The following is an 11755-nucleotide window of genomic DNA, read 5'->3' as shown; positions in this document are numbered from 1 at the left end:
GAGCCGCGGATGGGCGGCGCATTGAGCCAGCGTGCCTGGCGAGCGATCGGCTCTGTGCGCATGTCTTGATGCCTTGGATGTGCAGCTCATCATCATCATCATCATCATTACATGGTTGATGTCCAACTGGAAGACGCGAATATTTGCAGAATAACAGCGTTCAGAGCTCGGAAATATCGACAAATCAGGTGACATCATGAGCAAAGTGCAGGGAGGGATGAAATGCGTGAAATATCTGCTTTTCGGGTTCAACTTCATCTTTTGGGTAAGTCCGCTTCACCAATGGCTCGTATGGACACAACGCTGCTATTTTAACATCAGCGTAATGTTTAAAAAGACGGTTATTAAGCTGTGTTGTGCCTGTGGGACACCTGTTAGTTTCATGGTAGTGCTACATGTTCAACACGCTGCAGGATGACCGTCTGTCTGTTTTCGGGATATTGGAATTAACTTGCCTTCGTTTCACACTGGAGAACTGGGGGAGTTGGGCGTGCAGATGGCTCCTACCCACCTGACTCTGTACTGTTTCCTAAATCCTCAAACCAATCAATATATCTTATTAATCCTCTTCTTTCTGATTGAATCTATAAAAAAACACCTCAGTACAGCTCAGCGCCTTTTATATAATAATGAATAAGTCAATCCTGAGAGTCTGTAGCCACTAACCCTTTCTACACCCACATGATTAATGTAGTAATAAGTAATGTACTGTGGTCATACTGCAGCTCTGATGCCACTTTTCCAACACACCCACTGTTCAGATCCTCTCTCATGATGTGGCATTGTACTGTGACTTTTTTTGCAGCAGGTCTGGGAGTTTTTACCAGACAGAGTTAATCTGTTTTGGGAACATCATGGAGGGTTTTTGGATATGGTCTGATATTTAGATCTGCTCAGATAAGGTTACCTGTGGTTTCGACCACTTTCGATTTTCTGTGCAGCAACTTCTCATCTGACATTAGGGTGGATGGATATTTGGTTGACATGTTTTTTGGGGCTTTGGCTTGTTACTCCTAAAACAAAGTTACTGTCCATTAGTGCCCGACTGATAAAGGATTTTGAAGGCCGATACTGATACAAATATTTGGTTATTTAAAAATCCGATAATCTGAAATAAATCGTCTGATATATATTTAAAAACAAAATCCAGAAACACGTAACAAAACATGAACACATTTCCCTGACATTAGTTATTTGTAGTTATTTATAGGTTATTTTATTGCCAAAACAGAACAGAGGATTATCAAAACATATTAAAGGTCTGATAAATAAAGTTTATAAAAATACAAACTTAAGATATGAAAATGAAGTCCTTAAACAAAAACACAATAACAAAAAAATATATAAATATAGTGTTGCCAACAGGGATGTTGTAGAACGCCCTCTGGTGGACAAACTATGCAACACTAATACTCATAACATGGTTGGCTGTCCGTTTTTATTTTATTTTTTAAATATTCATAAATATTTGTATTTGTTTATTTTTTATAAAATGGGAAATGCCTAATATTGTCCGAGAATATCTACTGTCCAAGCGTTGTGGACAAACTGTTCAACTAATGAGTGTAAGAAAGATTCCTCCTTTTCCTTTTATTTTGAAAAAGTAGACAGACAGGCTTAGGACCCTGCAGATGTGTCCTGCGACCCACTGGGGGGTCCTGACTCCCAGGTTGAAAAGCACTAGAGAAAAACATCAGTGCCAAATTCATTTGTTGATGCTCCTTCTTTAGATTACAGAATCTGCATACATGTACTTTGTTAAAATGACTCCCTTGTGTTAATCCAGCAACAATTTAGTTTGTAAGTAAGTAAGTACGCTGACTAAGTAACACTATATAGCACTTAAAAAAAAACTGTTACAAAGTGATACACACACACACGTATAATATACATGAGGAAATAAATAATAAATTACAAAATACAACTTAATTTTAAAATAGAGCATAAATGGGGTGTAGCCCTTAACACAGAGGATTGTGTATGAAGGTGAGTTTTTAAAAGAGTCTTAAAACTGTCCACAGATTCAGGAGACCTGATAGACTGTGGGAGAAAACTCAAAGGGTCGGCGCAAAAGTGCCAAAGGCATCATGGGTTGGGTGGTGGGTTGATATACATACATTAAAATGTATAAAAAGTAATTAAAAAGGGCATATGCACATCATAGTTTCTTAAAGCCAAAGATGATGGCTTCAAATAGCTAGCTTTGTCCCAAAAAAAAGAGTCCAAAACCCCAAAAATTAAATATTAGGTATCTGGTTTGCGTGTTGATACTGAACCCCTAACCGCGCCTGGTGAGCAGGTTGGCGCCTCACTTGGCAGCCTCTGCCATCAGTGTATGAATGTGTGTGTGAATGGGTAAGTGTTGGCATGTGTTGTAAAGCACTTTGAGTGGTCGCTGGACTAGAAAAGAACCTCATAAATAGGATTGGGTACCATGTAACCGGTAGCAATCGGACTGGATTAGAAAGCAAATCTGGGTTCCTCATTTCTGTTCCTCTTAATGTGTCGACTGAAATATTTCCGTTAGTCACTCTGATACAGACGCAAAAATATCACACTTTCTCTGTAGTCTACCGTTAGCTAGCAACCATAAATGTGGCCAACTTTTAAAACGCCATATTTTCCCTCTGGGCTCTGGTTAGCATATCTGATATGCAAAACATATGCAAAAAATAACAACAAAATAAATGTCAATGTGCGTATTAGTGTAACCAGTATGGATTGTTAAATTATTGAGGTTGTGTGTCAGGTGACTTAGGTTTATTTACTATATATTTAAGTACTTTAAAATGTTAATATATTGTTACATTTAACCCTCATGTTGTCCTCGGGTCAAATTGACCCGTTTTCCTATAGCAATGTTCTTTTTAAACTACCCAATTGTAATTACCCAAAATCACATGATTGATCAATTTCTCTTTGGCAAGTACAACTCTCTACTTTCATTAATTTTCATTAATGTTAACATAATTATTCACTGCCCCATTTGAAAAAAAAAGTGATTTTGAAATAGAGTAAAAGTTGACATATTCCAGTCTGTGATTATTCATCAACATCCATTCCTTTAATTTAGTCAAAATAATTGCTAATTTCTGCTTTTCTAACTCAAACATTAGGTATAATTTCCTATAAATGAGGTTTATTGACATGAGATGCAAAAATAACTGTAAAACTAAAGTTAATAAGTTAGTGTTACGTAGTGTTGAAAATGTCAAAGAAAGTGACAAACATTGAAAAAAAATGTCAAAAGTGTTGAAAAAAGGGACAAAAACATGAGAAAAAGTGTTGATTTTCAATTATGACGCAAAGACAACACAAGACTTAAATAATTTGATAAAATCTATAAAAGAGCCTTTCTTTTATGTCTTTTTTAAGTTTTTCAAGAATGGGTTTAGGAATCTGAATCGTTTAAACAACCCTACGATACACAACCCTGTTCACAAATGCAGTCCACTTGCTGAAAGTAGGTAATGTGATGGCAATGTTTTGCTTAAAAAAATGACTAAATAACTGATTATCACAGAGGTTGCAGATTAATTGTATCGATCGATGGACTAAATAGATGCTGTTATAGACTCTCGCAGTTGTCGTGGATGGATGCTCATGTTTACTGCTAATTGATACAGTATATATGGATCTAAACGGCTGCATTGACTCGTCTGTGCTCTGTAAGACAATCACTCGTGTCAACGGAACAGACAGCGGCCTCTTTGTTTAGGGGTTTGGGGACTGAGAGCAGAGCTGTTGTGGTCGGAGCCGAGAGGGGCATACAGTGCGCTGTCATTTTGGGGTGCCGAGCCAAAAAAGCAGCCAATGCCAGTGTGAGTTACGTCACCCAGGCACTGTGAGGCTGGCACAGACTGTGGCTGAAATGCACCATGGGAGGTGGACCATTGATGCTGTGATGGTGCCGTTAAGATTTTAATGTTTTGATGGTCCGTGTGACAGCACGAGCTGCTCTCTTCCTTTTCCAATCACTTGTACTTTTACATTTTTATAGAGCTTACAAAACGTTTAAAGGTAAGATAAGTAAGAGAAATTTTAGTTGCAATTTAGTTTTCAACCTTCTGTTAGAAGAAGTCATGAAATAAATGTTAGACATAAAACTTGTGACAGTAATAAGCACAGATACACATTTAGCATTAAAACCTTCCATCTGTAAATGTTTAAATATAACATTGTCACTGTAAATCAAATAATGCTATTTGGGTGTATGTAGAAGGCCAGAAGGATTAACTTTCTCAGGGTGACACCTGGTTTCCATCGATTGATTTATTTCTGGTGATGCCCTCTCAATGTTGTGCAAACGTATCAGGCACATCACACCTGATATTCTGTCTTTACACCTAGGCTGTATTTCAACCGTAGACTGTATATTAACGGACAGAGCATGTGTGACGTCACCCCTTGGTGTGTGGAGCTCTGCCATGAGTCGTTGAGTTTGCCGTTTACGCGCGCAGCCATCCTGGTTGCGGATGTGACGATTTTAGACGAGAGGGAGGCGTGAGAGAGGAGCTGCTTACACTCTGCGTTACGTTACACACTTTCACTGGCAATGACATCATAGCCACGCCCTAAAACAACCCCTCCGCTTTATTGCCGTTTTTAAAATCAACAAGACCGTGATTAAAAAAATGAAAATCATTCTGTGTTGCAGAAGACTAAAAACTAGCGATTAAGACCCTGAACTCATAATGAAAAGGTTTACTGAGATAATAGATCAAGTGACAAGTGGGTTACTTTCTCACAGACTTCTACAGACACAGACCTCCTTTTGCAACTGCACGTGTCACCCCCTGCTGGAATTCAGATAGGATGCAGCTTTAAGGCCCTTCCTCGTTTGCAGCACTTCGCCGAACCAGATGCTCTGTCCATTATTTTACAGTCAATGATCAGTAAAAACAGCAAAACTGCAAAAATATCACAGAAAGAAGTTGTTCCGTTGGCTACACCTGCAGCCTAGGAACTGTTGGAGAGTCTAAACAGGTCTAACACAAGGTGCATTAACATCTCTGGCAGCAGTTTGGTTGGAATAAACGGAAGGAGAAAGTGAGCATCAGTAGCCGCTCTGCTAAAGAGACGAAGTCGAGGGTGCCTTCTGCAGAATATTAATCAACAGGAGCCAAAGAAATAAAAACACAATGGGCCTCAATGTTTAACTGTGAAGTGATTTCTGGACTACACTGAGAACTCCTCACCAAAGACATCACCTGAATCCTGAAAATTGAGGGAGAATTTGGGATCCTTATTTCAACATTTTGCATCAATATCCTGTAAAAGTGTGAAATTAGGACATGAATATGACTTACATCTTGTATTGTTCCTCAGCTGTCGGGCCTGTTGGTGCTGGCTGTGGGACTTTGGCTCAGGTTTGACCCGGAAACAGTGGAGCTGCTGACGGGTGATGGCGCCCCCGACACCTTCTTCATAGGTACACCCTACAGTTACACTTCATGCCAATCAATATTTATCTCTTTATGATAAACTGTTAGATTATCTTGATTCAGTAAAGTCAATTTGAATAACTTAGTGGTCCCGGGTCTGTGTACATCCACCACTCAGCAATGCAATGATGCAGATAAGGTCGGCAGGTATTATTTTAATTTGCGTAATAACATTAAGGAAGGAAAAGTCTGTTGTGTTTTATCAGCCGTGAAGCAGCTCAAATTTGAATATTTCTATTGAAGAATTTAAAGTTCCTCTCAGAGAGCCAGAACGTAGAGTTTGACATCTTGATTGGCTGTGAAAGATTCTTAAAGATATAATTTCATAGAAATTAAAAAGGCACATTTTCAGTATAAACTATATCTAATTTAGGTGTGAAAATGCCCTTAAATCAATCTTCTCATCAGAGAACAGTCCCAGATAGATTTCATGCTTGGTGACATGCGCTGCAATGATAATTCAACAAACACTTGTTAGCTTCCTGGAGGGGGTGGGGGGGATTAACTGAAGGGCATTTCAGGGGGGCACAGATAACCCATTACTGAGCGGTAATGAACACTTAGCAAGCACATTTTACCCTCAATGCATTGTGACGCTTCATCACTTCCTCTCACGATGATAGCTCTTTCCTGAGTGGTTGTGATTATTATTATTAAGCATGTTATTTTTCAATCAGCGGATGTGCCACCTCGCTCCGACGCTCGACATATGGTGCCGAGGGGCAGTGAAAGAAAACACGTCAAATCGTTGTTAACACGCACCATTAGTGGCGGTGCTTGGGTTTATGGGTTATGGAGAGAATTGCTCATGTTTCCTAACACTGATCAGATTTCCATCAGAGATGCTGAGACAGTGAGAAACGGACCGGAGCCTAACGATTAATGAACAGCACCGCGTCTGGGCGGACATGGCTTTAAGTTCGTAGCACTCGGGTTGCTTTTGATTGTTATAGTTATTATAAAGTTCCTTTGCTGAGGTCAGAAGAAAAGACACAGTAGGTTATTAAAAACATACACTAGGGTGGACAAATGCCCTTCAGTGTGTAGTAGTGGTCCAGTACTCCATACAATAGGCCTTCTCTCGCTCGTTCTCTCTGTGTCTCTTTCTTCCTATCTGTGTGTGTTTGTGTGTTGCTCTTTCTTTATCTAACTCTGTCTCTCTTTCTCCCTCTCTCTCTGTCTCATTCTCTCTATCTGTGTGTGTGTCGCTCTCTCTTTCTCCCTCTTTCTGTGTCCCTTTCTCTCTATCTGTGTGTGTTTGTGGCTCTTTCACTATCTATCTCTCTATCTCTCTCGCTCTCTGCGTGGGAGCAGATGATTAGAATGAAGCCTATTCTTGTTCCTGCCGTTCAGACTATGACCTAAAATGGTGACTTCACTTCATCAGCTCTCTGCTGTGCCCTCATGGGACTTTATGGCTCCCCCCCGCCCCCACGCCACCCCCTTAAGGCCACAGGGAGCAGGTCGGGTGGGGCAGGTGACAGGTGACACAGAGTCTATCATGAATACTCCTTTAGTGGCAGTCACCGTGCTGTACCATGCAGTGCATGTTTATACAAAATAAAACAATGTTTCCTACAGTAGCTTGTGGAAATGTGAGGGGGAGGCACAGAGGGATCAAAGGTAAAGAATACAGCCTAAAAAACATAAACACACAAAATAAACTGTCATACAAGTTATTTCTGAGCTAAAACCTGCTTGTGTTCTCACAGTTTTCCATCTGTAGGTAATCTTTGGTTTCAGTTGACATGCAAATAACAGAGTCCGCCCCACGTGTTTTTTCAGTGTGTACATTTCCTTAAGCGCCTTACTGTACTTCATTGTAATTTACAACACAGTCCAGCGGAAAATTTTGTACTTTTTACTTCTGATACTGTGGCTCAACAATCTTCACTGTTGATACTGTTAGGATTTTACATACAAAAGGCATCATCATCTTACAACATATGCTGTATGCGTCTTTTTATACATTTATAGTAATGTATAAAATGTCCGTGTTGCTGAATATACATTGTCAGCTACAATATTAAAATTCATATACAATCTGCAACAGGCCCCTTACTGTGAGAACATAAGTTTTACCAGTGATGGGATATTTTACTTTCTTGTGTTGCTACGACCGAGTACAGCAGATTACTTAATGCAAAGTTAAAAGCATCTACACTGACGTTCTAAAGTGTAGAATCCCCTTATATTACAGTAATCTTGGCCAGGACACTCTTGGAAAAGAGATTTTTAATCTCAATGAGTTTTTCTTTATGGTTAAATAAAGGTCAAATAAAAAAATAAAAAAATTACAGTAAGTCATATTGATATTTTCCTTTTTTCCTTCAATAGAAAAAAAACAGACACCAAATGTATTATGTACATTTGAAATAGCTTTGGGCCCAAAAGAAAAAGAATAAATTAATAAAACTTCTATTTAGCCGATGCCCCCACAGCGTTGCATTACAGGGAAGAACACTGTTGGAACCATTTTTTTTGATTTGGGATTTGTTTTCCGGTCCAGAAAAGCGGGATGTTCAGCTGATGTTCTCTGATCCCGTTACAACAGTGCTTACCCTCGACTGACCTTCTATTTCTATTGTAAAGTTGTAAGAAGAGTAGCTTGGCTGAAGAGACACACCCGGCCATTCGAGCAGCGCGGTGGCTCAGTGGTTAGCACTTCTGCCTCACAGCAAGTTGGCACTACAGAGCTCCATCCCCAGTCCGGGCAAGCCCTGGGGGGGTGGGTTTCCTCTGGGTGCTCCGGTTCCCTCCCACCATAAAGATATGCTAGAAAACTAGGACTACAGTTATAAATTAGCCGCCTGGCTAACACTGGCACAAGTACAGAAAGGTTGATTAATGTGAATTGTCCTAATCAAATAAAAGAAATATACATATATTCCAACTTGGTATACGCTGCATTACTGTGCCTTAACATTGACATATGATAACAGATCCTGTTCCTATTTTAGTCTGCACTACTTTATTTTGATGCTAAGCATACAGTTTCCTCGACCAATGACTGCTGATGTCTCCTATTCCTATTGATAATTTCACTGTTGCTCAGAGGTGTCTTTTTCGGCCAAATTAATTGTCATTCTTGTCAAACCACTGTACATTTTTCTGTTCACCGTTTACAAAACAAATTAGGGCTGCACAAAAAAAAAACATTTTAGTGGTGCAATGAACAAATCGCGAAAGGCTGCGACATATGGCGAAGGAAGTTGAAAGAAAATGTCAGTAGAAAACTGCACTGCACACAATATGTAGCTGTCATTCTTTTTATATACATATTCTATTCAATGTTCAATTTGTTCAAGAAAAGAACGTTGGAAATGATTTCCTTTCATGTGGTTTAAGTTCAACAAGCACTTTGTTGGATTTTAGAAGAATTTTAAAAGCAAAAGAAAAGAAAAAAGAAAAGAAATCTTTAATAAAATAGTCATCCCTTTTGGTTCCTTTCTGCTTTAAAAGTAACTGCTGCTGTTTAGCATTCATTCAGTCATTCATTCCTACATACAATGACCAACCATTGGTTTTCATTACACATCGAATTTCCATTCAAAACAGAGGAATCTATCAAATACTGAGCTCAGCTACACACTGAGTACACGTACTGAGTACACTTTAATATCTGTTTATTTATTGTGAGTAATATCGTTATTGCGACATTCAACAACATTATCGCATATTTTCCTCGTATCGTGCAGCCCTAAAACAAACCCTTTATACAAATCCTTTCTACAACCTAAAAGCATGTAAACACCATTCTAGAACCCAGAGTAGTCCTCTCCGCCACCTGACTGCACCCAGTCGAGCGTTTGTGGTTCCAAACCTTTAAACAGAGACGTGTGTATATATATCTGCCAGATCGTGCAGAGGATCGATGGTGTTACAGAAGGAGCCTTAGCAACAAAATAAATACCATCAGGAGCAGAATGGCGGAGCGTTGCTGCCTACGTGCACCTCCAGCAAAGAGACGGAACAGAGCGATACCACAACAAGTCAAAGTGGAAGCATTCCCTGTGGGTGAATCACTTTCCATTCGGTCACCTTTGTTGCTCTGTGCGCCAGCATGTAAACAGCCATTATGCGCATTCAGATACACACAGAAGATACGGACAGAAAGAAAATATTAATCACCACCGGCTGCCAGAATTAACAAGGACAAAGTGATCTGTTGAATATCAACCGTTTTGCTACGAGGAAGTGCTAAACACATCACCGGCCAAGTCCGCCATGATCCCTTCTGTGTAGAGACTTTGTATATACACAGCAGAAGCCTTCTTGGCTCATTGTATTTTCCATTTCTAACCCTATGCTTCAAAGCATCGTATCCCTTGTTTTCAACCCCTCATTATTACCTCCATTTTTGTTCAACAGCAGGAAAACAACAGCTTGCAACCCCCCCCATGTGGATTAATTAAATTGCTGCAGTGGTTGCTGTCTATGTCGTGGACCTCTGGGACGGGTCCGGTGTATAGTTACAGGGCCGAGGGCTCAGTAGTGAGGGCTGGGAGCGGGGGAGCAAAATGGGGGGGTGACAACATCCAGGCTCCTAGGCGAGCTGGGATGGTTGGAAGAAGTAGTACACCCGAAAATTAGATTTGCCTTTTAACTAAGCACATGGCATCTGTTGTACTGCTTTACCCTGAAGCACCATGAATTTGAGTCTGAGTAACTGGAAATAACACCATAATGGACTCAAAAGACTCTATAGCTCCATCTGATTGAATTCAAATTCAAGTCGTGATACTGCACAGAGTCTGGCTGCACCCCGGAGAGATAGACGAGCAGGATATTCAGCTATTTGCATCTTGCCTAGAGCAGGACAGAGTCCAGTGTCTCGTTGTGTTCAGCACACCGAGAGAGATGGACAGATGGTATTTATTTTCAGAGGATTTCATTTTTTGGAAGCGCTGAACCATCTTGATACCAGTATCTCCCTGGAGCTTTATAACTTCACACACCGGACCACGACACCTTTAGACACACCAACTCATCTAAAAATACACCACAAGGAAGCAAAATGACACTCGAGTGTTATTTTTAGCAGAGAGCCAAAAAATAAAATAAACCGTTTTGTGTTTAGATTCATTTTTTTGTTGTGTTCCCAACTTCTTTCATTTTAAAATTCACAAGTGGTCGGACTGAAGGAGAGAGCTGATGATTACACTGAATTGTAGGCGGCTACTCAGAGCTTTCAGGCTACTCAAAGAGTTTCCACCTACGCTTTTCTGATGGTCCACAAACACAACAACCATCCTTTTATAAATTCTGCTTCAACAAAGACAATAAAGCCATGGATCATGCTGCCATCCTCAGTTGAAGCTGTGAACTGCACACACTGATTAGATCCCAGTCCTCGAGTCTATTCAGGATATGCATTCCTCCATCGTGAACATTATAGGATTGGTGGATTGTTCCTATTTTTCTGATTTATTTCTACAGAGAAAAACATGTTAAAGGGCCAATCTATCTGCTTTTTCTCTCCTCAGCTGTGTACATCCTTCTCGGCGCGGGAGGGTTGATGATGATCGTGGGGTTTTTCGGATGTTTCGGGGCTGTACGGGAGTCTCAGTGTCTTCTTGCATCGGTGAGTTCAAGAGCTCAAAAGTGCCGCCTCTCGTCTTATTATTCACGCACTGCAGTGTTAAAGCCATAAAGATATACTGAATGGGAAACAATCCCTCTGAAATTTTTTGATCATGACACTTTATTATTTTTAGGTCTCTAATTTGTAAGTTACCTGTATCAATCTATCTTTATCTATGTGTAATTTAGTACTACTTAAAGGGGAAATAGAGGTTGGTTGGCACACTAATAGTATCGATTCATTCCAATTCATTTGAAGGGTAACTGAGATGCTTTTAGCAATTAAAAAAAGCTGAAAGCTTATACGAGCACACAGATATTGTATAATTATTTTTATAATACAAATATTGAGAATCATTTATTATTAATAATGGATTAACATTAACTTTTGTTTGAACAGAGATTTTTTTTTCTTCCATGTAAAGTAGTACCAGTTTCCAGGAAACTTCCTAGGAAATAGATAGATAGATAGATAGATAGATAGATAGATAGATAGATAGATAGATAGATAGATAGATAGATAGATAGATAGATAGATACATGGATAGATAGATAGATACATGGATAGATAGATAGATAGGTAGACACTTTATTCATCCCGGAGGACATTTTAAGCTTTCAGTAGCAAGACAGTCATAACACAACAAACACATACTCACCGGCCACTTTATTAGGTACCCCATGCTAGTAACGGGTTGGACCCCCTTTTGCCTTCAGAACTGCCTCAA

At 39.7% G+C, this 11755-nt stretch overlaps 2 protein-coding genes across 2 annotated transcripts in view; one reads left to right on the top strand and one right to left on the bottom strand.

Moving 5' to 3' along the window:
• tspan2a (tetraspanin 2a) overlaps window positions 1-11755 on the top strand; it is a 13851-nt gene continuing 2096 nt past the window's right edge. Inside the window, exons 1-3 of the mRNA XM_034869665.1 lie at window positions 1-265; window positions 5329-5431; window positions 10931-11028. Of these exons, the coding sequence (XP_034725556.1) occupies window positions 197-265; window positions 5329-5431; window positions 10931-11028 (270 nt within the window). The 5' untranslated portion in view covers window positions 1-196. The remainder of the gene's footprint in view (window positions 266-5328; window positions 5432-10930; window positions 11029-11755) is intronic.
• The window catches only part of slc25a55a (solute carrier family 25 member 55a), a 13227-nt gene continuing 8197 nt past the window's right edge, over window positions 6726-11755 (bottom strand). The window contains exon 12 of the transcript XR_004656362.1: window positions 6726-6742. The gene's annotated coding sequence lies outside the window, so the exon portion shown is untranslated. The remainder of the gene's footprint in view (window positions 6743-11755) is intronic.

This window comes from Etheostoma cragini, chromosome 4, assembly GCF_013103735.1.
Source record: "Etheostoma cragini isolate CJK2018 chromosome 4, CSU_Ecrag_1.0, whole genome shotgun sequence".
NCBI classification, from domain to species: domain Eukaryota; kingdom Metazoa; phylum Chordata; class Actinopteri; order Perciformes; family Percidae; genus Etheostoma; species Etheostoma cragini.
This window is presented reverse-complemented; position numbering and strand designations above follow the sequence as displayed.